Source organism: Castor canadensis, chromosome 3, assembly GCF_047511655.1.
Source record: "Castor canadensis chromosome 3, mCasCan1.hap1v2, whole genome shotgun sequence".
NCBI classification, from domain to species: Eukaryota; Metazoa; Chordata; class Mammalia; order Rodentia; family Castoridae; genus Castor; species Castor canadensis.
In genome coordinates, this window is record NC_133388.1 from 175,701,324 (window position 1) to 175,725,901 (window position 24,578).

Genomic DNA, 24,578 nt, shown 5'->3' on the forward strand with positions numbered 1-24,578 from the left:
CTCTATCTGGCATAAAGCTTGAATTAACTTTTTTTTTTAATCAATACCATGCTTTCTGCTTACCTCTTTCTACTTGGAAAGAAAGTAGAACTAATTTATATGCCTAAATAGTTTGATAGAGAAGATTTCTTAAGGTTTGAGTCCCTCAATACACAGTTCCTGTCAGAAAAGCATACAATTAAAAGCAAAAATCTTACGTTTTATGAACACTAGGTAAGCTTTTGGCCTTCTGTTACAATGATACAGGAATATATAAGGAAGTCAAAATACTAGATTTGGTTGTGTTATGTAATCAAACAGAACTAAAATAAAAACAAAGTTATGGTAAATATTGAATTTGTGACAATCCATTTTCCATAAGTAATAGCTTAACAGAAAAGCTTCTCTCAAGGACACCAAGTGCTACTTTTCAGGGCCATTTTTTTCTAGAAATGGTTTTGATCACTTCTCAAATGGTACCACCCACATGATAATTCACAGATAATCACACTGGTAAAGGAAGCTGACTGCTAAGCTGGGTAGGCTAACTCACACTTCAGCCCCAAGCTGCATATAATGATAAATCTGCTACTGTCAAAGAGTCTACTGTAGTAGTTTAAATGGAAATATATATATATTTCACATAAAAATGTCTTATATTTTGAAACCCCTCCTAAAGACAAAGGCTTAAAATAATGAGGTTCCTCCAACAAGGAGAAAGTTATTTATACTGCAGACACTAAGCAGAAACTTACAAGGAAACACTCCAAGGGCATTAACATCTGATCCAGTCAATGTAAAATTAAAATTAAATTATATTTTTGACCACAGATCAGATGCTAATTTTGTAACTTTTCCCAGATACTACATAATCTATATTTCAAAATTCAGTTAAGTACAAACTAGTATAAAGTGGAAAATAGGTCTCCCTCCCATGCAAACATTTGGGACACTGAAGACCTACTGTTATCCCCCCTACCCAACTCCTAGGCAGTATCAGTAAGTGCTGGCTTTCCTCCTCTGTTCTATTACCTATACCTTCCTCAAGAAAGGGGAGTTCACTCCGGTCACCTTCTGAATTAAACTAGAATTGAAGGGATGACCACAATCTAGTCTATATTCAAGCCTGTCTCTATCCTCAAAGCCACTATACAAAGGTGAGACTCCCAATGCATAATGTTACAAACTTACTTTCACCCTCTTTGCCAGGAAACCTCTAGATCAGCAAGTTCTCTTCACAGTGAATTAGTCAATGGTTTGTTTCTTGCCCTAGGGCCTATTTGTTCCTATTAAATATTATCCCATTTTTAAAGGCTTCTAAATTTCAACTTGCCTTGATTACTTTGAATTCTACAATGCAAATTAGTCTACTAGTCCTGATCTTGAAATTTGGTAAGCATAATCTCTATTGATTAAGTTAAATTGTGCTCCAGTGGAAGATACCTTATAAATTTCAAACACCTCCAGGCAGACAATGAAGTAACAACTGCCCAGTTTCTGAAAAATAACATCTACCGCTAAGTGCTTACTAAGAGTCAAGCTCGGCCTTAATGCTTTACATACATTCTTACTTAATCCTCAGAACCCTAAAGGGTAGACAGTACTATCATGCTCAACATCAGGTTGGAGTGAAATGGACCACCATGTGCATATAAATTCAGAGTGTGTGTCCCCACCGCTACACCAGAGTGCCACAACCATGAACAAGGTAGCTATCATTTCACATGCAAAGTAATTATAATAGCAGTTTCTACCATCACTTTAACAGCTATTCAATTTGGTAGAGATCTGACATAGTGATTATTCAAAGAAAACTATATACATTTCATTCAAAATGTATATATAGCACATTTTGTAAACTGTACATAGGTCAAAATTTTCTAGCAACTCATAAAGCTAGCTTGCAAGTCAACTGTCAGTCATGAATACAATTAACCCCTTTACTCAGGTGACCTTATATTTCTCCTATTTACTACTGTAAGAAAAATGATCTTTTCTATCAAAGTATTTGTTACCCTCTTAGATTACTTAAAAATTCCTCAGGTCGCCATCTTAGGCGACTTGCATGTTTAAAGGGCCTTTGCTTCTTCTTCCGGATTCTTGTAGTACCCCATTGCCCACCAAACTGTATGCCCTAACCCATCCTCCAAGCCTTTTAGCCAGTTGAGGGAGACTGTGAACCTTTGACCTGGACAAATCCCAGGTTAGGGGCAGGTACAACTGTGTCAGAAATATAAGGAGGAACTAAGGTTGGCCATTTTGTGCTCACGTGTTCGCTTAGCTGGAGTGAGCACATGCTTGCACCCTTTTGATCAAAAGAAACTGCCTTAACAAGATTTTCTCTGTCTCTCCTGTGTTGTTTTCTGCACAGGAGGGTTATTAATTCCAACACTCCCTATCTTCATTCCCACCACTAATACTCAAACTGGTCTTCCTAAACTCAACCAATATTTGTTCTTCAAACAGATCTGAACATTGTCATGATTCTCACAAAAGGCCTTAGTTACCCATTGTCAATGATACAAAAGCAAAAGTACCGACAAAACGATCACACCTATACACACTATGCAGATGTAGTTTTACAGATAGGGAAACGAAACTAAAAGACTTAAAAATATACTTTGCATCTTTCGGGTACCCTTGCTTACACAACAGTTTTTACTTCAAAACCTCTTACCCCTACCAAATTCCTTCTGTACTTTAAGAAACCCTAATCTATTATGTCAAATACTACTTTCTGGATGCTGCCAACTCAAGTTTCTTTTTTTGTTTTTTTTTTTAAGGTTTTTTCCTATGGAAATGCAAAAGACACAGTGGCTTGCCATAGCAAAGGGCAGAGGCAGAGCTTCGAAGAAAAAAAAAGTATGTGTGTAAACATACACACACATGTATTTTCTTGCACACACACATATTTACTGGGGGATATAATGCCTACACTCTAAATTATTAGTCCAACATTCTTAAGTTACCCAACTTTGTCATTTCGTAAGTTACAAAAAAAAAAATAATTGATTTGATGGCATTCACTACATTTTCATCCATTTCACGGTTCAATTTTCCAACAACTTTTGTCATCAGGGAAATTCCTCTAAGACTTGACTCCTTTAAGCTCAATTAACCTTTTCCTTAAAGCCCTCTGCCTTAAATTTCTGGATTGTTGTTATAAACTAACTTAAATGACCACACAGGTGTTCCGTTTATTCTCTTCTAAGGGTATGGTCTTCAAAATCACTAACAAGTAACAATTACATTTTTTAAATGGAAATAAGGATATCAAAGGTAGAATATTTTAGCAGTGTCAAGTAGCCACAGATAAATTTGGCACTGTAGCAAGAGCTGATTAACTGCCAGTGGAGAAAAGCAGGTAAGAAAAAAAAACTTGTCCTTCATAGGGCAGCAGCAATGACAGTTAAAACAAGGACTAAAACCACTCATCAATCTTTAAAGTCTTCACATTCTTAAGGAAAAACCAGCTTTACTTTTTAGCTGCTACTTAGTTAAAACAGAAAACAACCTAAGGTCAAATGCAACTATTGCTTATTGTTCATATTTCTAATAGGTCAATCAAATTTCTTTTTTAAAAACAGGAGGAAAGAAAACATAAAATGAAAGATTTATAGAATTTGAAGTCAGCATCCATAAGAAAAACTGAGGTTCACTATGGAAGTTATATTTAGTGTGGTTAAGAGTTCAGAGAGTTCATTTATAATACAAAAGCTAAGATAAACAGACCACTGGTACTTTTAAACACCTTTTTTGAGAGTTGGGAGGAAATTTTTCTATCACTGCTAATTTACCTACAAATTATATGCTTTCCCAATTCCATCCTTCCAAATATAGGTTATGTTCAAAACATTCAACCAACTATCTTTAATCATAAAATAAAGACTTCTGGCCTAAACTCATACTGCTAAAATGTTTTATTCTGATCAGCTTCCTTCAAAAGTACTGTGTTACAATTAGGGAAGAATGTATGTCTCAACTGAAAAAAATTTAAAACAAAGGAAACTAAAACAGTACATTTTTTGTCATATTAGTCAAACAAAGTTAATTAATACTGATCTGCTATCTACCCATAGGATCAAATTTTAGCTCTTGATGTAATTCACAATCTCTCCTCAGTTCAAACTATTCAATTAACTTTTTATTTAACATTTATTATATGCTACTATTCCACATATGGGGAAAACAAAAAAGTCTCAGCCCTCAAATTCAATGAATACCCAGTCTAGCAGATGTGAACAATAAATGAAAAGGTAAGTCAGACAGTCCTCATAATATTAATTTCCGAGCGTTTTTCATGTATGTCCAAAAGTTCTTTGATACTTTTCACATCAAGAGATGGAATTTAAACTCCTTCTGAATAAAGGCTGTACTTAGTGACTCACTTCAGAAGAACAGAGTATGGGAAGAGAAAAATAGTAACTTTTCAGTGGAAAAGGCTGGCAGTTACTACTTAGACCAAGTGACGAAGCTTAACATCATAAAGACATGGGTGAGAAGATTTGACCCAAAAATAATGCGATTAGAAAGGGTACTTCACTTACATTCTTCTACCGAATATAACGATGAGAAGTCAGACAAACCCAAACTAACAATGTACAAAACAGTTAACAAGCACTCTTCAAAAACATCAAGTTCAGGAAAAGATGCAAATTGGTGGAGACTAAAGATAAATGACGACTAAATACAACATGGTATTCTAAACGGATCTTGGAACAGATAAAGAACGAAAACTGGAGAAATCTGGATAAAATCAATAGCTTAATTAATGGTATTATACCTATTCTAATTTTTTTTTGTTCTGATAAAAGCACCATGGTTGCCTAAGATGTCAACATTAAGGGAATCTGAGTGAAGGACATGCCACAACTTTACGATCTGTGCAATTCCTGTAAATTATTTCAAAATAAAAGTACTAAATATATACTCTGATAAGTAAAAATGTAGGATAAATATATGCTATGAGAGTGAGCAGCCAGGGCCTGCCTTAGGGATGGGGGTGGGGAGAGGTTTAAGGAGGTTCTGAGGGGTAATATTTAAACTGTGCTCTGAAATAACAGTCAATTAGCTGGAATGGGGATAGATGCAAAGAGAATAGGATAATCATTACTATCCAGGAACAAGACAGTTTTTAGGTTGTGTGATAAACAAGTGGTTTAGTACAGCTAAAAAAATGGGAATAGAAGTAGTGTCAAGAAATAAGGCTAGAGAAATTAGAAATCTGTCTTCAGGATCTAGCTTAAACCTCACATAGATCAGATCTACCTTGTGCCGAAGCAACTTCTTCCTGAAATTATTTCTTAGACAAGTCATTTGTCCATAATGTACCTGTTGAGCAACCCTGCTCTCAAAGTCCAACACCAGAAACTTTGTTTTGGGGAGGATGGGGACCAAACCCAGGGCCATCATTTTACCACCAAACTACATCCCCAGCCTTGAAACTCAAAACTTTTTGAGTGTCATGTCACTGCCCAAAAAAGCTTCTGGTTTTGGATTTTTGGAGAAGGGATGTCATATTGGTATGTGACTATGTTCAAATGACAGATGTAAGAAATGATTATAAAATCTGTGCAAATATTCTAAAATCAAAATCACTTCAAGTCCCAAGCATTTCAGATAACACATATTCAACTTGTGCTGCCTTGTGATGGGTTTGTCATATTATTTTAATTTACTCTATTTAAATTTTACCTCTACAAATTGACTGAAATAGTAGGAATCAAATTTCACATCCTCCTTGGGGATTAAATGAATATAAGCCAAGTGCTCAACATTATGTTTTGCACATGATGAGTGGCCCAATAAATAGCAGCAATTAGTACTTTGGAATGTTATCATTACCAGTACAATAACAATAATGGTGGAAATAACAAAGATTACTTCTTCCCCATTGTTAATTTCTAGACTTCTTACTTCTTAATGACCTTTCCTAATTTGTTTATTAAGACAGGGTTCTACTGTGTAGCCCAGGCTGGCCTGGAATCACTAATCCTACCCTCAGTCTCCAGTGCTGGGATTACAGGCATGTAGCACCCAGAAGAAGTTTCTTGTTATGTTTCTTCTAACAACAAGTAAAAAACAATCCTATACACAGTAAAATCTTGATGTTGCTATTAATAAAATGGTTGCTTTGTTCCACACACAAAATAGTAGGCTTAGTCAATAAATATGAAGAGATCCTTGAAGTCAGTAATAAAATAAAACATTGGAGAACTGCACAGAGTAAAATCAAAGAAGTGACCAAAATTTTCAGTATTTTCTTTCCTATTTTTTTTAAACTTAAATATGTTAAGAGTAAAATGTTTCAAATACCCAAGAGAAAACACAGAAACTACTCAAGGCTGTTTATAAGCAAATTATTTCAACCATTTTTCTTAAACAATCTCATAGATTTTATGGCCATATACAGCTCTCACACTGATATATATATATATTCATAGAATATATATATTCTATGTCAGTGGCCAAAACTGTATTTATCCCAGTTGTAAGTCTAGAGCACTCCTTTATATAAAAGGTAATTTGCAGTGGAAACCAACTTTACCAGTAACACTTTGTAGCACTGTTCATGAGAAATGTTAACTGCTGTATTAAATATTCCTCATGCTGACATGCCAATTAGCTACAATAAATGTTCTCCAACATTTAATTCATACTGTCAGAGATACAGCCTATTCCATTTATATGAATTTAGACACTTAATACGATCATCAAGATCTAAAGTACATTAAAAAAAAACTTTCATCTCCATGAAAAGTTACATATTAAGGTAAAGAATTTATACATTTATCCATGTTGTTCAGACATTAAAATATTAGAAATAAACCATATAAGGAGAAAAGCTATTCAACTTGTTTTATCCAAGAGATATGAATTCCTGACTTTCTTAACAAAAGTACTCAGGTCCCAAAGTTTCCTCAGGTTATAAAAATTTCCAAGACAGCGTGATTATTCAGATGTCAGGCACTACCTTAAGCACGTGACCATGATTAGCATCACCAGCATCATTATGTTATATTATTTCTCTCTGTGAATGAATGCAAGTAGAAGGGCTTTTCACGAATGTGGCTTTGTTTCTCCAAAAACATGTAACTCCAGTCTAATCGTGAAAAAAAAAATCTAACAAGTCCAAAATGGGAGATATTCTACAAAATACTTAACAGTACTCCTCAAAACTGCCCAGATCATGAGAAAGTAAATACTAATTATAGTCATAGACCAAAAGTTACTAAGGAGACATGACAATTAAATGCAATGTGGTATCCTACATTTGGATCCTGAAAAAACAAAGAGCATTGATGGAAAAACTGGTTAAACCTGGATATAAGATATGTAAGATGATTACTCAGTAACTACAAAATTATTTCAAAACAAGTCTTATTTAAAGACTTCAGATACACTCATTTGTGAAGGTTATCTAGTAATCACTGATAAACTTTCTTGGAGTAAACACTATCACTAATAAATTCAATCACCAAGCTGGGTTTTTATAAATATTTCACAGTCATTCTTTCTCCCCCTCCCCATTCCCTTCTCCCTCTCTCCAGTACCAGAGTGTGAACTAAGGGCCTCGCAGTAGCACACAGACACTTTGCCACTTGAGTCACACCCACACCCCTCCATAAATATTTCAAATGTCAAGTGCAAGAGCAGGAAGAAAAGTCCTAGATTAAGTCACAGAATTATGAAGGACTTGTTAGTCTTATGAGGCTCTGAATGACACACAGCCTCTTGTTTCTCATTTAGCAGGATTTGCCTTGGTCTTCCCATCTGACTCTTCATGCAGCTAGCTCTTTGTTATTCTTCAGGAGTCTGCTGATGATACCTCCAAACCAGGGACTCCCTCAACACCCAGTTTACATTGGGGCACCACATATTAGTGCATCCATTTCTCTCTTCCACAGTTATAATTATTTCATTTGGTTAACAGTCTAACGTCTCTCTCCTCCACTTGTTCATCCATCATGTTATCCCTCAATATCTGGAAGAGTTCCCAAGATAGTTGGGTATAGGTAAGTATCTGTTAACTGAATGAATTAAGTGAGTAAGTTGCTAAAAGTATGCTTGAAATAGGGCATGACTATCTAAAGAACCCCATCTCATGAATAGAATATCATGTTTGAAGAGTGGAAGAAATCTACTTCACTCTTATTTCTATTTTTAATAGGTCTTAATTCTGTTCTTTGGAGCTAAATAATAAAGATCAACCCTCTCTCTAGAAGGCAGTCTCAAAAATATCCGTTCACATCTATATTACACTGACTATTCCATAGAAAATGTGTACTTTTAAAATGGCCCAAAGAGCTCTTTATGATTTCTGAATTTGAAAAACTTAAATATTTCATTTTAGTAAAGCTGGTGTTATTATAAGTTGATCATAAATATAGCTTGGAATCAACAGTTTATACTTAACTGTATCTGTCTGCTCTGTAATAGCTACCATTACCCCTAAACAGAATTTGTTTACAAAGTATTTAAGAGGGAAGAAATGAAAAACATAAATTTAATTCTTCAAGAATGTCACATATTAAAGCTATCTGGTAATATTTAGTTAAGCCCTTAAAATGTGAGTGTGCCCTTTAACTCAACCTGTCATTTCTTCCACTTCTCTAGTATTTACCTTTTTATTCTTATTGCTACTGCCCGTATTACATTCAAGCCCCCATTATTGATCTTCCCCAAAGTCACAAAGCATTGATTTTTATACTCTCACACCTCTGCTGGAGGACACAGAATGACTCATGATTATTTCAAGACTGAACTCCATTTTCGAGTGTTCAGACAAAGTCTTCCAGAATCTGTCCTATATTCTCTTATTTCAGCCCATTTCCAAAATTAAGTCTCTTGCCTGGACTGACAGATCTTTTCTCATATATGTGCTTGTTCCTAAATCTATGCTCAGCCTTTTTGTGAGTTCATCTTTCCTGAATCAATGAGTCACATATGACTACAACTTAGAATACAACCCTACTTTCCAAAAACAAGAATGTTACAAGCTCTTGGTAAGCTGATCTTAAATCTTTCCCTATTTTTACAATTGTTCTATGTATTATCAGGGAAATAAAGAGCTACTGACTGTCACTTCTCATGTATTACTTTCACTACCAAAGGCAAATCAAAAGAAACTACATTTTTAAGTGCCTTTAATCAGGCTTAAGTTACACGGGAATATGGAAACCTCAAGTCAAAATTATAATAGAAGTTATGATACAGAAATCAAATATCAAAACAGTTTAAATTAATGGGAGGGAACATAGATAAATGTACAAAAAATTTTACATATAAATCTTCAAAATGGCATTAAATGATTACTATCGTATTAGTAACAGTATCTTAAATTATTCAATCTTCCCTGTCCTCTTTTTACTAACCGAAATGAGTATTTTTATTTCTCCAAGCCAAAACATTCACTTAAAAACATCACAAAGATACCAGTAAATACCTGTGAAAGACTATTTCTATGTAAAGAAAATTAGTAAAAGGAAACTCTGCTGATTTTGATGACTAAAGATGTCATTCATATATATTAGTGAAGTTTAAAGATTTCAAGTTCAAAGGCAAAGCAAGACAATTTATCAAACAAACTAAATTCTGTGATTAAAATAATTCATTCATTATGAGTAAAGTAGTTAAAAATCTTTCCAAAAACTCTTGAAAATGTTCATCAAAACCACTTAATATCTGCTGAAGGGAAACTGATGGCAGTAGTACATTCTCAAATCATGAAATATACAACTTAAATGCATATGTTTATATCAAACAAAAATTTACTGAATTATGCCAATCATCCTTATAATACTCCACTGCCATATGAAGTGAAATTATGATCCAAGCAAAAGCTACAGAGAAGCAAGATTGGATGAACTTGATACTCAACTGCTATTCTTTCAAGCTTCTAATTTTCTGTTTAACAGGTTTTCTTGTTCAAAGGGTTTATTAGACGTTGAACATGCACCTCCTCCAAATTTTTGCTTGGCCAGTCTTTCTTTAAAGGAAAAAAAAAATCTTTAAAATGAAAGAAAGTATGATCTAAATCGCCAAGATGACAAGAAACCTTAGCAATTTAAACAGACAAGCCTTGAAATAATATTGTGATCAAAGTATCAAGCAGCCTAATAAAACCCAGGTGGCTCAGTCTTATCATATATGGTACTCATTACCACAATTGCACTATATTATCTACTTCCTGGTGTCAACAAAAACATTCTGTTATTAATTCCCCCTACTTATGAATCTGCTGAAGTTACTATGTGTTTTGATAAGACAACTCTTTGTCCAAAAAGTTTTAAAAAAGAATGGGTTTCTTATTAAATGTTTTAGAACTGGAGCCATGGTTGGTTAAAAAAAACCACAGAAACCACAGTAGCTTTGTATTGTTAGCCATCTATATAAGGTTATGTTAATTCCAAAGGAGGTACCAGCAAGAGCTCACGCTTTATCAAAAAAGTAACCATTTATACACCCACAGGAGAAACTGTTTTACAACTTCTTAAGATTCAAATAAGAGATGTATCTAGTGACAAAAGCATTCCTCTTACTCATATACTACATCATTCATATAGTTAGTTCCCTGTTGGTTACAACTTGTAAGATTTTGAAGCAATTTTCCCACCTACAGGTCCAGCTGCCTTTATAAAAAAATACTTTTATCTTTCTCAGGAAACTAATTTCACAATATCCTATGTTTCCAAAAATATTTCATTTAGGCAAAGTAAAAATGCTAGGATTATTTAATCAACTTCAACATTCGTACCAAACATGGAACAGCAAGAATATTTTATCAAAAATTAAGGAGAAAAATATGAAGAGGGTATAGCATGATCAGGGTTTTTATTGCTGATTTTACTATCTGACTCAAACACAAGTACCATGACATCTAGAAGGTGAACTGTGAGAGCTGTTTGTATTGCAAGCCTCCATTTTACAGACAGTTGTAATAGTTACAAAGGAAATCACTGCTGCTCAGTGTTCCGTGAGTGGCACCCAGTGTTCACACAGATTCCTTACAGCTAACTGATCCATTTCCTTTCCATGCTCTCTTCTCTCTCATTCTGTTTGCCCAGATGGCAGAAACAGCAGATTGGAAGCATTGCACAACATACTACTTCACCATACTGTGTACTCAGTAAAGAAGGAAATTCACATGACAGTATTGTCTGTTTAAGTCATCTGCAAAGCAATGTATTCTAGAAAGTCTTCCTGCGGCATCAGTCAAGCACTGATTTCCTAGGTCAAATTAAACCATCCATTCAAACTATTTGTAATTGCATTCAGTGGCATTTAATAAGAACATATATTTCATTTCCTTCTCTCCCATACTCAGCTCAGTCTATACTTCAATTAGCGTCTCCATTCTGTGTAGCAAATACAGGCTGTGCTGATTTTCAGCAGTTGGACAAGCACTGTATGTATTCAACCACTACTAATGTTTAGTTGGCCTAAGTACCATGTATTTTTATTTAATACCTAATGTACACATATGCAAATTTAGGTTAAATTCAGCAATCATTTGATTTCAGATGTGCTGACAGTAAGTAATAACATCAGAAAGTAGTCTTACATTATGTGGTAAATTTACATCAAGTAGTAAATACATAATGCCTACAAGTCGCATTTACAGGCATCTGCATCACTCATGGAGAGTGATTCTGACAAAATACTAGGATTATTTTTAATTGCAGTCCTCCTAAACTGTGGATTTCCCATTCAGGCTTCAGCTCTAGATGTATCACTAATTTAACCTAGGGTTTCTCTGGGTCTGTTTCTCCTCTCCTAAATAATTACAAAAGTTCCCATTATGATCCACGTTGCAAAGTGAAAACTCTGGCTGGAGTAAACCAACTACAATTAGTGGCAAATCAAGGACCTGAGACAGAACTTAGTCTAGGTTTTCTTCCTTTTATGCCTTTCATAAAGTATGTGATAAATATATGATTTTCAGAATTTTCTCAACTAAGAACTATAATGGTATATGTGTGCACACACTGTTAACAAACTGGTTACTAGTACATTTTAATCAATCTGCCTAGAGGAAGGTGAGATAATCTGCATTCTGATGAAACATCATCAGTCTTATTATTAGTCACATCAAATTCCTCCTAAAGGAGCAGAGAAGAAACTCAGAAATGGCTATAATGATCTTAATATTTCATGTGATATCTTTATCATCCCATTCTTCATTTTATCACTAGTACCCATTAAGATATTTTATCACTATTCTTTATACAACCTCTCACAATCTTCTAAATTTTTTTAACATTTTGTTTTACCTATGTTTTCAGGAGTAGTGGTAGGAGAAAGAAGAGAAATAAAATTTAAAAATTATAAGGAGAAATAATTCTTGTTACCAGTAGTCTTAGTGATAAATTTTCAAAAACCATCTGAGTGCATTTAAAGTATTGGGAGTTGCTACCAAATGAAGATGGGTCAAAAACAAAAATAAGATGTATTTCTAATAATAAAATGAAAAACAGATGATTCAATTTACAAATTTTCAAGAACAAATTATTTTCAAAACAAGTACACCTAAAATCATTTTGACTCTGAACTGAAGACCTACAGATTTGAAGGTATATCACTTGTAACCCCAAGCTGTTCTCCAACTATACAAAAATACATTCTAGACACCTTCACCTGAACAGTAACAAAATCTCCACTTTATAGTCATCTGTTCACTAGTATAATGTATTAAATTAAAGGTCCATAGGAGGATGTAGATAAGCTATGATCAGTGAAAGTGCCTGGCATATAGTTCCCACTCAGATACTGGTTAGATGAATGAACAACAAAAGAAGAAAGAAAGAAAAGCAAGTAAGGAGTTAAAGTGAGAGCAGATAAGCCTGGAAGCTACAAAGGTTAAGGGGTAAGGTAGGGCACCTGCCATTGCTGCCTGCTGAGGCAGCAGGCCACAAGTCCAGGGAGTCACAACTATGGCTTTGCTGCCAGACTCCTACTGCCTCTATTGCTGGCTTTGAAGTTAGTAACCTTCCACCAAAATATGTCTCTACAGAGTCATCACCTATTCTTTTTTTTTTTTGAAATTTTCTTAGTCTTTTATTGGGGTATATATATATATATTTTTTCATTTCTCTTTTATTATTCATATGTGCATACAAGGCTTGGTTCATTTCTCCCCCCTGCCCCCACCCCCTCCCTTACCACCCACTCCCTCCCTCCCTCCCCCCCCTTACCACCCACTCCACCCACCCCCCACCCCCCCCCCAATACCCAGCAGAAACTATTTTGCCCTTATTTCTAATTTTGTTGTAGAGAGAGTATAAGCAATAATAGGAAGGAACAAGGGTTTTTGCTGGTTGAGATAAGGATAGCTATACAGGGCATTGACTCACATTGATTTCCTGGAGTCATCACCTATTCAATTCTGTAAAACAGAAACAAGACAGATATATATTTCTGTAAAGACCACTGAAATAACAGTATGATCTCACTAATCAATGAGGGAAGAAGGGTTGTCTCTATATTAAAATATGTCTGCAGGTGAGATACTAGAAGAAGAAAAGATAAATGTGTATAAGGGTAAGGAAAGGAGTTGATGTGGGCATGCCTTAGAAACCTACACAGTGATATTTTTACTTCAGTCAAAATGAACATTGGCTTTGTTTTCAGTTCTATCAGAAAGCATCTAAAATGTACCAAGTCACCAATTTTTTTAAAAAGCAGTCAATACTAATATTCATGGTGGAAAAGTGATAAAGGTATGACATCACTCTGAAACATAACAGGTTAGTTCTAAAGATTAATCTCAAACAGATGAGTTTGTAGAGCTATGAAATTTTCAGTACCGTGAGGTGAAAATAAAGCAATAGAGCTCTGGCATAATTATGACACACTTTGGAAAATGCTGCATTTGCATCAAAAACATCAAATCTGATTATAATTAATCTATCAGCCTATAAAACTTACAGATTAGGTAACATATTTAATTGGGGGAATGAAACTGGGTTACACTTCTGGGCAAAATAGGAAGCAAGCTTGAACTTATTCGTTAGGAAAATTTTTTGGAAAAACAGAAGTAACAAGAATGTTTGGTTACATACTATAATTGTGGGCTTCCGACATTTTAATTATTGCAAAACAATTAACCATCTTTAATGGTTGTCACCTTGAAGTTTAGTAATAAATTCACATATCTTTACTGAAAGTTATTGTGGGTCAAAAGTAAAACAGTTTTATTTAATTAAAATTTAAACCACTGGGAATAGTAATTTAAGGATTACATTTTTAGACTTGGGAAACTTAGGAATTTTAAATACTATTTAAGTACTGTATCCACCTGTAATTTTCAAATCTTACAGTATTACTTTAAGTCTGCACAAAATTTGAACAGGTTTTACTTGGCTTCTTTCCAAACCATAGCACTTACACTTTGGGGACCAAGGGAGAGTACAGTGTAAAGCACTTTAATTTCTTTAAGCAGAAAAATCTTTTACTTTGACCACATTCTCAATAGAGTATCCTTCCACAAACAGGGGTTTCTTAACTCGCATTTAAAAACTAAATCTTAAAGCATGAAGTAAATGCAAAAATATTTTTGAAACTTTTAAAGTGAACCTAGACTTTGCTCCTACTTTTGTACTTAAAATCTTGAAATAGTCAAAACTAAAAGAAAAACAAAAACATAGCTAACATATTAATATTAATGCTTTGTGTTTGGGTTTTTCCTCTCATATTTTAGTCACCTTAATAATTTAAAAACTGAATACATAGAGTACATTAGGTTAAAACTTCAACTCAACCATAACCTTTCTGAGTGATCAAACAATTTAAAAAAGCAATAATCTAAAATAATTTGCCCTGAACATTCACCATTAACATTTTCAAAATACTATCCTAAGTAACAACAAAACGATTAGTACCCAGGGGAATTATATCACAATTTAACATACAGACTGTAGTTTTCTGCCCACACGCTGTTTCTCAAATGAAGTATTTACTAAATATTTTAAATATTCTTAACTGAACTATGGGCTCCAAGTTTCTATAAACACAACACTGAAGTATGAGTCCTTTCATTTATCCAAAGAGCAGAAATATCGAAAACAACTTCTCTACCTGGATACTAAAGTAGAAGCAATCAATACCTGAAAAGTACTGCCAAGGAATGTAACCTTTCTCTGAAGAAAGATGCGAAGTTGAATATATGTATTAGTTTGTTCTTTATTTCTAGAGATATTTGTGCTACTTATGAGGACCCAGCAATATAAATGATTAGCATAAACTCACAGACATTTAACTTCCTTACCAGTTACATAAAATTGCAACCAGCATCCATTTGTAAAATCAAACTTTTCTTGTGAGTCACTCCAATAAAAGAAAAAGTGGCTGTTATCTGGGTATTTCTATCATTTTTCCTACCTCATTCCAGACATATAAATTGTTTCATACTTTTTTATTTCACACTGTCTCTACTACTTAAAATCCTTCAAGGTAGCAACCAGGATTTGATATCTTTTTCACTGACTACTCAATGTAATCTGCAGGATAAATGCTGAAATGAATTAATGTGGGTAATTTTTTTTCTGAGACATATGAAACATTTTATCATATTTCCACTTAAGATTTGAGGTCACTAAATAAAAATGTCCCTATTCCGCCAATAAGTTCCAAAACATATCCCAAAGCAAGTATCTAAATATACTCCTGATAATTTCGATCACAAAAAATTTTTGTTAAAAAAAAAAAAAAGCCACAAAACAAACAAGATCTTTTTTAAATGAATCTGTTGAACATCACAATGGTCACTGGCTATTCTTACAGATAGATAATGAGACAAAATAATAAGTAAACATCATGTCTTTCCACAAAATGTCCCCCACCTATCTAAAAAGTATGAAAGGCTTTCTCTGTACTGACTCAACTCTTCCCTGAATTCAAAGCTGAATCAGCAGTTATCCACCAGTTTTTAAGCAGTTTTGCCCTGAGTGTGGTTTTTAGACAAATGAAGCTGAGAAGGGAGGTGAGAAGGGAGTAGAAATTTTCTCCCACATGTAACATAGCCTACTTACGTAAACAGCATTGCAAGAAACTTTACCACAAACTTTACTCTCTCCAAACCCAATGACACAAAAATAGCACCTATGCTGTGAAAAGTTACTCTGAATACATCTTATTTTAATTGTATTTCTTAGCAATTCATATTTTAGCTTTTGAAATTGTTTATGGTTCTACAGCACTGCTTTCCTTTTGAAAGCTTAAGATAAAATAATTTTGTATAACAGTCTATGCTAGTATTTTTTACTTTAATACCAAGCTTAATTACAAAAAAAAAAGTCCCCCCTCCTGAAAATTAACTCGAAGATTGAAACCCATGTGTATGTATCACTTTAATGTGTGTTACCACTTCAGTAATTACACAATACACATTAATATTGTCTAAGCTAGACAACATTTCATTCCCCTAGCAGCATTTCAGTGATACAATAGTCTTCATGCTTCATTTTGAAAGAGACCTATTTTGAAGGCCAAGGATCACCCTTTGTAAGTAACAAAGCAAGCAAAATAAAGAATTTGTACACTCTAGAAATAAAAATTATGGATTTGGCTCCAATGCAGAAAAAAGTAAGTTTCTTATATCACCTGTAGTATTAAATTGATTTATTCTGGTAAAAAACAAGACAACGGGTTATTGATTCTTTTTAATTCCATGTACTTTATAACATATTTAAGGAATTCAGCTGTATAAAACAGTATTTGAATCTTATCAGATGAAAATATTTTTCCCTTTTAGCAAGTCTCATGTTGCATGTCTGAGAAAACAAACCAGTCTTCCCTCCTAAGCTTGATAATAGTGCCCCCTAATGGGAATTTTAATACAAGTTTTTGTATTCAAATTTTTAAAAAGCATTTATTCTGTAATCTGAGTAAATTGTCTTCCCTTCAACTAGGAAGTATATTCTGTAATATAAAAGTTTATCTAGATTTTAACCACTCATTGGATAGTTACCCCATGTTACAAAAAAAAAGGAGTTGTGAATAGAAACAAATGAGAAACTTCATGCCCCAACTGTTTTCTACATTTTGAAACATTCTGCAACAGCATAATCCAAGGCAGTACTATCCTAACAGTTTATCTCATTAGGAAATTATCTTTTCCCACGTTTCTAATACTCAGGAAGTGAACAATATGTACCAAATAAAATATATCACAGTCAGAAAAACATCGGTGAAGAAGTCACTCAGTGTAAAATGGCTTCTGAACATAGAGCTGAGATTCCCATCCAAATTTTTTTACTCATATCATTACTTTTCCACAATGCCTAATCACAACTTTGCAACAATGAATTTAATGCCTCTTTCCCCTATGTTCTCAGACAGTTCACCTAAACATCAACAACTCAGTATGTGCTCTTTTAAAAAAGAAAAATGCACTAACATTAAAGAAAAAACATCTGGAAGTAAGTATCAAACAGCCAATAATACTAGTATTTTCATTTCAGTGCTCACAATATCTTATGGACTCAGCTAATGTTAAGAGCAGAAAATAAACAATAAACAAAAAATCATTTATTAGTAACACAAAAAATGATAGTCTTAAGATTATGAGGAGAAAATAATAAGAAAAGTATATATATACATACATATACATACACACACATATATATATAAACAATATAAAATCTATGGCAGGTGTTCAAATTTTCTTACAGCGTTAGAAGGATGGACAGTGTTCAAATAAAACTTTTATCCACAAAAACAGGATCCCTGATTATAGTTTACCAACCTAATTTAAAACATTTACTAAAATTTTACTTGGGTTAAAAATCTCCACTTTACATGTGGCACAAAAACAAAAACAAAGAAAAAACCCAAACACTCAATAAAACCCAAACAACTCAAAATATATTACTAAAATTATAAAATAATTGATATTTACTTGCATAAGATGAGTGGCAGAAGACCTGAATAAATATTGACCCTGACTGGCTTTATAGGACACAAAATAATGAAAAAGCAAGCAAAAAGGGGGCTTTTCCCAGGATATAAAATTATCCACACATATATAGCACTATTCCAAGATACAACTACACAAAAAGAAATTTTCTTTCATATCTAAGTTTAATAAAAAATATCTACTGGTAACTATATTCTAATGGAAGGTTTGATTTAAAAAAAAAAAATCTACTTTTCCAGTGCCCACTAAGAGAATGGGTTAGGCTAGAGAACGTAAAATTCAAATCTGTTACCAAAGGCTATGAAAATACACAGGACACCGTCTTGTATTTTTCGTATGTGTAAGGAAAATGATAAATCTCAATAATTCTTAAAGGTAAAACTTGTTTTGTTCTGCACAAAAAGTAGATTCCAGATATGGGATCACACTGCATTTTCAATGCCTTTTGATCTCTGATATGTACTTCATTCGAAGTCTAAGAACAACACAGTACAGTGGAAAAATCATAATATTTAAACCAGGAAGCAACAGACTTCACTTCCTATTCTACTTACTCCTAGTTAAATGATTTAGGACAAGTTATTTATCTAGTATCAGTTTCCTAATCTGGGAAACGGGACTGATCAATCCTTCAACTATGCAGAGTAACAACTGATGGCAATGTACTTATTATACACAGCTAGAATGTCCATATTGTTTTATCACTATTATTATTATTTAGAGCTAAACTGAAATCTCTTTTTATCTCAGGACAGTTGAAACATGTTTTAATGAGCTTCTTAAATGCATGTTGATTGGTTAATTACCTCAAACTCATGAAGTGGTTAACTTGCAATGATCAAGATCTAAAATGAATATATTGTGCTTTACTTATCATAACTGCACTGAATACATTTTTCTTCTTCATGTTTTAAACTAAGAATCTTAGCTTAAAAATATAATAATTATCTGAGAAAACTGTGTGACAGTATAAACTATTCCTGAATGGTTTCTACTCCCAGCAACCAAGTAACCAAACAAGTCACTTTAAGTGAACCCTCTCAAGCTTCTCACTTATAAACCAAAGAAATTATATTAACAACCACTTGTCTTCCAGTCCCACAATTAAGCATCCCCAGACATACTGGTGAATGGAAATAGATACGTCCTAACACTGCCATAATGGACTGCACAGAAATTTCAGCCTTAATCCTGTCAGAAGTATGAATATGTAATAATTCAGATAAAGGCATGGCCAATTTAAGAAAAAGAAAAGATAATACTGCACAAAGATTTAAAAATGCAAATACTAGTACATAGATTCCTAGAACAAAAGTAGACTTAATTAGTTTCAAGAGGCATAACTTTAGTGAAAACTGATTTGCAGATAAATTGTAATACCAAGGCATTAGCCTTAGCAAGAATATTTTTGCATCTATGATATGTTCAAGGTACTATGACGTAGCTAAGTCAAATGAAATTAAGTAGTATTTTCTAAAGTTAAAAGTGATCAGTTAATAGTTATAGTATGGCACTAGCAAACAGATAAGACATAAGAGCCAGAGGACAGAATAGAAAATCCAGAAATAAACCCTCACTTATATGGTCAAATGATCTTCAACAAGGGTTCCAAGACCACTCAATGATGCTGGGAAAACTGGACATACATACACAAAACAATGAAGATAGACCCTTACCTTATACTATATACAAAAATTAACTTCAAATGTATTAAAGACCTAAACACAGGACTCGAAACTATATAAATCTTCTATAGGGGAAAAAAGGGGAAAAGCTTTGTGGTATTTGGATTTGTCAATGCTTTCTTCAATGTGACACCAAAAGCATAGCCAACAGGAGAACAGATAAATGGAACTACAGCAAAGCTAAAAATTTCTGCAGAGCAAAGGAAATAGTCAACAGAGTAAAAAGGCAGCCTACAGAATAGGGGCAAAGAAATATTGCAAACCACTATCCTATAAGCGATTAATATGAAGAAATTATAAACATCTACATATCAACAAAAAATAATCCAACTTTAAAATGATCAAAGGACTTGAATAGACATTACTCCAAAAAACATATACAAGTCACCAGCAAGTACAACAGGCCCACCTTATCCACAGGTTTGACATCTGTTGATTCAATCAATCTCAAATCAAAAATATTCTGGGGAAAAAAAAGAGGATGTGTCCATGTCATATGTTTTACACAAACGACTTGAGCATCCACAAATTTTGGTATTTGAAAAGGGTCCTGGAACTAATCCTTCATGAGTACAAGTGACAATTCTATCTGAAAAGATGCTCAATATCAGCATTTATTAAGGAAGAGCAAACTAGTAGCAGAAAAATCACAGCACACCTGCTAAAACGACCACTATCAAAAACAGGAAACAGCCAGGCACTGGTGGCTCACATCTGTAATCCTAGCTACTCAGGAGGCAGAAATGAGGAGGATCACAGTACAAAGCCAGCCATGACAAATAGTTTTCAAGGCCCTATCTCAAAAAACCCTTCACAAAAAAGGGCTGGTGGAGTGGCTCAAGGTGTAGGCCTTGAGTTCAAACCCCAGTACAATACTAGCAAGAATGCTGAGAAACTGGAATCATGGTGCATGACTGGCTGAAAGGTAAAGCAGAGCAGCTGCTATGGAGTGTCTTTAAAAAAAAATTAAAAAGTGAAGCCCTTGGGTTCAATCTCAGTAGTGCAAAAATAAACAAGCATGGCACCCTCACTTGGGATCCCTCCCAGTTCTGGGAACTCTACTTTTTTCTACTCTTCTATTTCAAAAAACACTCCCGCTTTACGTACAAAATAAATAAATAAAAATGAAATTACCACATGATTTAGCACTACTACTTCTAACTACACCTCAAAAGGAATTGAAAACAGCATCACAAAAAGGTATCTGAAGATCCCTGTTCACTGAAGCATCATTCACAATAGGCAAGAGGTGGAGGCAACCTAAATCTCCATCAACACATGAACAGATTTTTAAAACTGTGGCACATACATATAAGGGAATAATAGTCTTTCCAAAAGAAGAAATCTTGTCATATGCTACATGGATGAACTTTGAGGACATTATGCTAAGTAAAATAAGCCATTAAGAAAAAGAAAACTCTGCGTAATTCCACATAATTCTAAAGCAAACACTTAGATAATAAAAACAAATATAGGAAACACACACACACACACACACACACACACACAGAGGATTCAGTACTATCTATAGTTTCAGGCTTCCAGGGAGGTGGGGGCGGGGGGTTGTGGAATCTTGGGAATGTATCCTTTGAAAATGAAAGGGAACTACTACAGTACAAATCAGAATCACAAACCCCAAATAAGGCTAAAGTGGAATAGCAGAGTGACTCAAGCAGTAGAGTGCCTACCTAGCAAGTGTGAGGCCCTGAGTTCAAACCCCAGTACCATTGAAGAGAGGAAAGAGGGAAGGGGAGGGAAGCGGAGGGAAGGGGAGGGGAGGGGCAGAGAGGAAAGAGGGAAGGGGAAGGAAGGGGAGGGGAGGGGCGGAAAGGGGAGGGGAAGGGAGTGGAGGGGAGGGGAGGGGAGAGAAAAATGAAAAATCTAAAGTAATGAATTTTATTATATAAATCCTTATTTCCCATAATTTGTGCAATGTTTCTACCCTCTCAGAAATGTAGTGATTAGGTTAATCTGGCAAGATCCCCCAATAATGGATAATCAAGTTACACTGATAATTCAACTAATCCTCTATTGCAGACACTGCAGAGACACATTTGAAATGACTACCCTTACCTTCGTCAAAGTCAGCATCATCCTCTGTATGCTGGGGGAATGGAAAGCAATTGGTAATTTCAAGCCTGTCTTCTACAACCAGGCCCAAAAGCACTCCTTGGACAACCTCAGTTCCTTGTCCTTCTTCTTGATAATGTTTGATTATCTTTAATACCACCTAAAAGAAAATACAGACGGGAGCTTAAAAGCTATTCTAGTTTATATTTCCTTTATTTATAAGAAAAACTACACTAGTGAGTTTGGGAAACCACAAAACTACATAATAGGACTAAATAGATGTCTTACAAACCATTTACTTTAACCTTACATAAATAATAAAGTTAACATAAGGTTCCTGGATACTTAACCCTATTAATGAGATCACTAAACTGCTGTTAAAATCAAAGTAAACAAGAGATGCAAAAAGACATGTGAGCTTAATGTAGCCCTTCAGACAAATTCTAGAACTGACTCATAAATAGCTCGTTTCTACATAACATGCAAAAAGGAATACCTGTGACTAGAATCCAGCATAGTTTCAAAAAGAAGCCAGGTCAAAATAACCTTATTTGCTTTTATAAAGAAAATGGGATAAAAAAATTAATCAACATATTTTAAAACAAGTCATTGTATTTGATAAAAATGTTATTCTTTTCGTACCACTGAACTCTTCTACTCAGTTCTTTACAATAAGCAAAAATTCACCAGTAACAGTACCCAATAGAAATATGGGAAGGCACAGTGGTTTGATTATCTGCTGAATAAAATCAGCATGAGTAAGAATACACAGAAAAGGTTAATTTTAAGAGAGAAAGCTTAAAGCCAGGAGCCCGGGCTCATGCCTGTAACCCTAGGTACTCAGGAGGCAGAGATGAGGAGAGAGGTTCAAAGCCAGCCTGTGAAAATAAAAGAGACTTTATCACGAGTTGAAAAGAACCCATCACAAACAGGGCTGGCTCAAGGTCCACCCCAGAATCGGGGGGGGGGGGGGGGCTTAGACCCCTATTTTGAATTCAATTAATTCAATTCAAATCTCTCTCCCAGTAAAAGAACACTCATAAAGAGCACGTTCCAAACAGTGAAGGATTATCAGGTACTAGAAAATTAGTCTTATTATGGAAAGAGGAAACTGGGGATGTCCACTGTTAGTTTCAATAAAGGAAACTAGACTAATGTGAGAAGCTCAAGCAGTAAGAACACCTGCCTAACAAGCATGAGGCCCTGAGTTCAAATCCTATGCTGCAAAGAAAAAACAAACCTTCAAATTTAAGGATAAATTCTCTCTGGCATTCAAGAGTGCCCAAAATAAAATGCTGTCAGGAAAAACTTAATCACTAAAATAATTTTCAACTCTAATTTTATGATCTGTTTTGATATAATCTGATGAAATAAGGTACCCAGGGGAAAAAAAACACCAAAACTTAGTCAACTCATTCATCATTTTGACATTTCATGGTCTTCCTACTTTCCTATACATACACATTTGTGTTAGTCAGTTTTACATCACTGTGACAAAATACCTGACATAAACAACTTTAAAAAGGGATGTTTTATTCAACATCACATCTTTACCACCTAACAAAGGTACTTTGTGCTCAATGAATTATAAATATTTATCCATCGTTTGATATGTCCAGCATTCTGCTAAGTGTCTTACATGCAAGAAGTGTCTCATTTGATCCTCACAACAGTCCCCTATGAAGTCAGTTATATTATTTTCCCATTTTATATAAAGAAACATGGATAATGTGACATGGAATTATTAAATCCAGGAGATGAGACAATTTCTGAATCTAAGGCACTTTAAATTACTTCACAATAACTGGGTAATTTCAGGTGCTCCAAGCATGTTTTCTGTTTTGTTCTTCTTTTTGAAGTACTGGGACTTGAACTCACAGGGCCTTGCAGTTGCTAGGAAAGCGCTCTATCACGTGAGCCACCCCATGAGTCCTTCCAGGCATGTCTACAACAAAGCTGAAACAGGTATGTCACACTGTCAGCAGTTCTGGCAGAAGCCCCTGTAACAAGGGCTGCAGAAGGACTTTGTGAATGGAGTAGGAAAAGCTGAGGGTAGGGCTACAAGGTCAGGCAGCAAAAGGCTCTGAGGGACCAACGCTGATGGCTAAACTGCTGTTCCCTGACCACTGAAAGTCAAATAGTACAAAGAAAAACCTGTCAGTAGTTCCAAGAATGCAATACAGCTTTTAATCTTTAGCAACACTATTCTCACAAGTCCCAAGATGGGAATGCACCCAAACAAAAATCCTGCTTTCAGTCATGCTCACCAGTCTCCTCTTTCCCTCCAACCAACCATATGCTTCTACCCATAAAACACTGCTGATATATTTTTAGTTAATCCTGTTTATTGATTTCATGCTCCTTGTTCTTACTTTTAAAGACAGATACAGGAAAAGCTTAATAGCTCTCCAAAACAAAAACATACTACCATGATGTGTCACAAATTACCCCATACAGTCAGGAGCCCTGACTTGTTCTGAGGTTTACAAAATGACCCAAACGGCTTGTTCAGATAAAGAGGAATCCTTATACTGGGTACATGTTAGAGCCATCTGGAGAGTTTTAAGATACACTTATGCCTGAGCCCACTCCTTGAATTCAGATGTGATCCGACCTGAGTTCCTATACAGGATTTAAGGGGTTTTTTTCCTTCCTGTTTTGTTTTTAGGTTCTCTAGGTGATACTAACATCCTATTTTATTCTAACTTTTAATGAAACACTATGGTCCAGCCTTCCTTTGGTTTTGTTTTCTTTCCATATAACCGCACAGGGGATTGCAATGCACAATACTGATTAAACATCAGTCTTCTTGCCTCTGCTTAAGGAAGCCAGTGTTGCTAAAAAGTAAGGATACTAAGAAATTCAGACCCCAAAGTGAGCATTTTATTTGTAAAAAAAGCAAAACTATTACCCCTAATAAAGGAACTCAG

At 34.6% G+C, this 24,578-nt stretch overlaps 1 protein-coding gene across 1 annotated transcript in view; it reads right to left on the bottom strand.

Moving 5' to 3' along the window:
* Eif3h (eukaryotic translation initiation factor 3 subunit H) overlaps positions 1-24,578 on the bottom strand; it is an 85,315-nt gene that overhangs the window by 47,557 nt on the left and 13,180 nt on the right. The window contains exon 2 of the mRNA XM_020166457.2: positions 21,652-21,808. Within this exon, the coding sequence (XP_020022046.1) occupies positions 21,652-21,808 (157 nt within the window). The remainder of the gene's footprint in view (positions 1-21,651; positions 21,809-24,578) is intronic.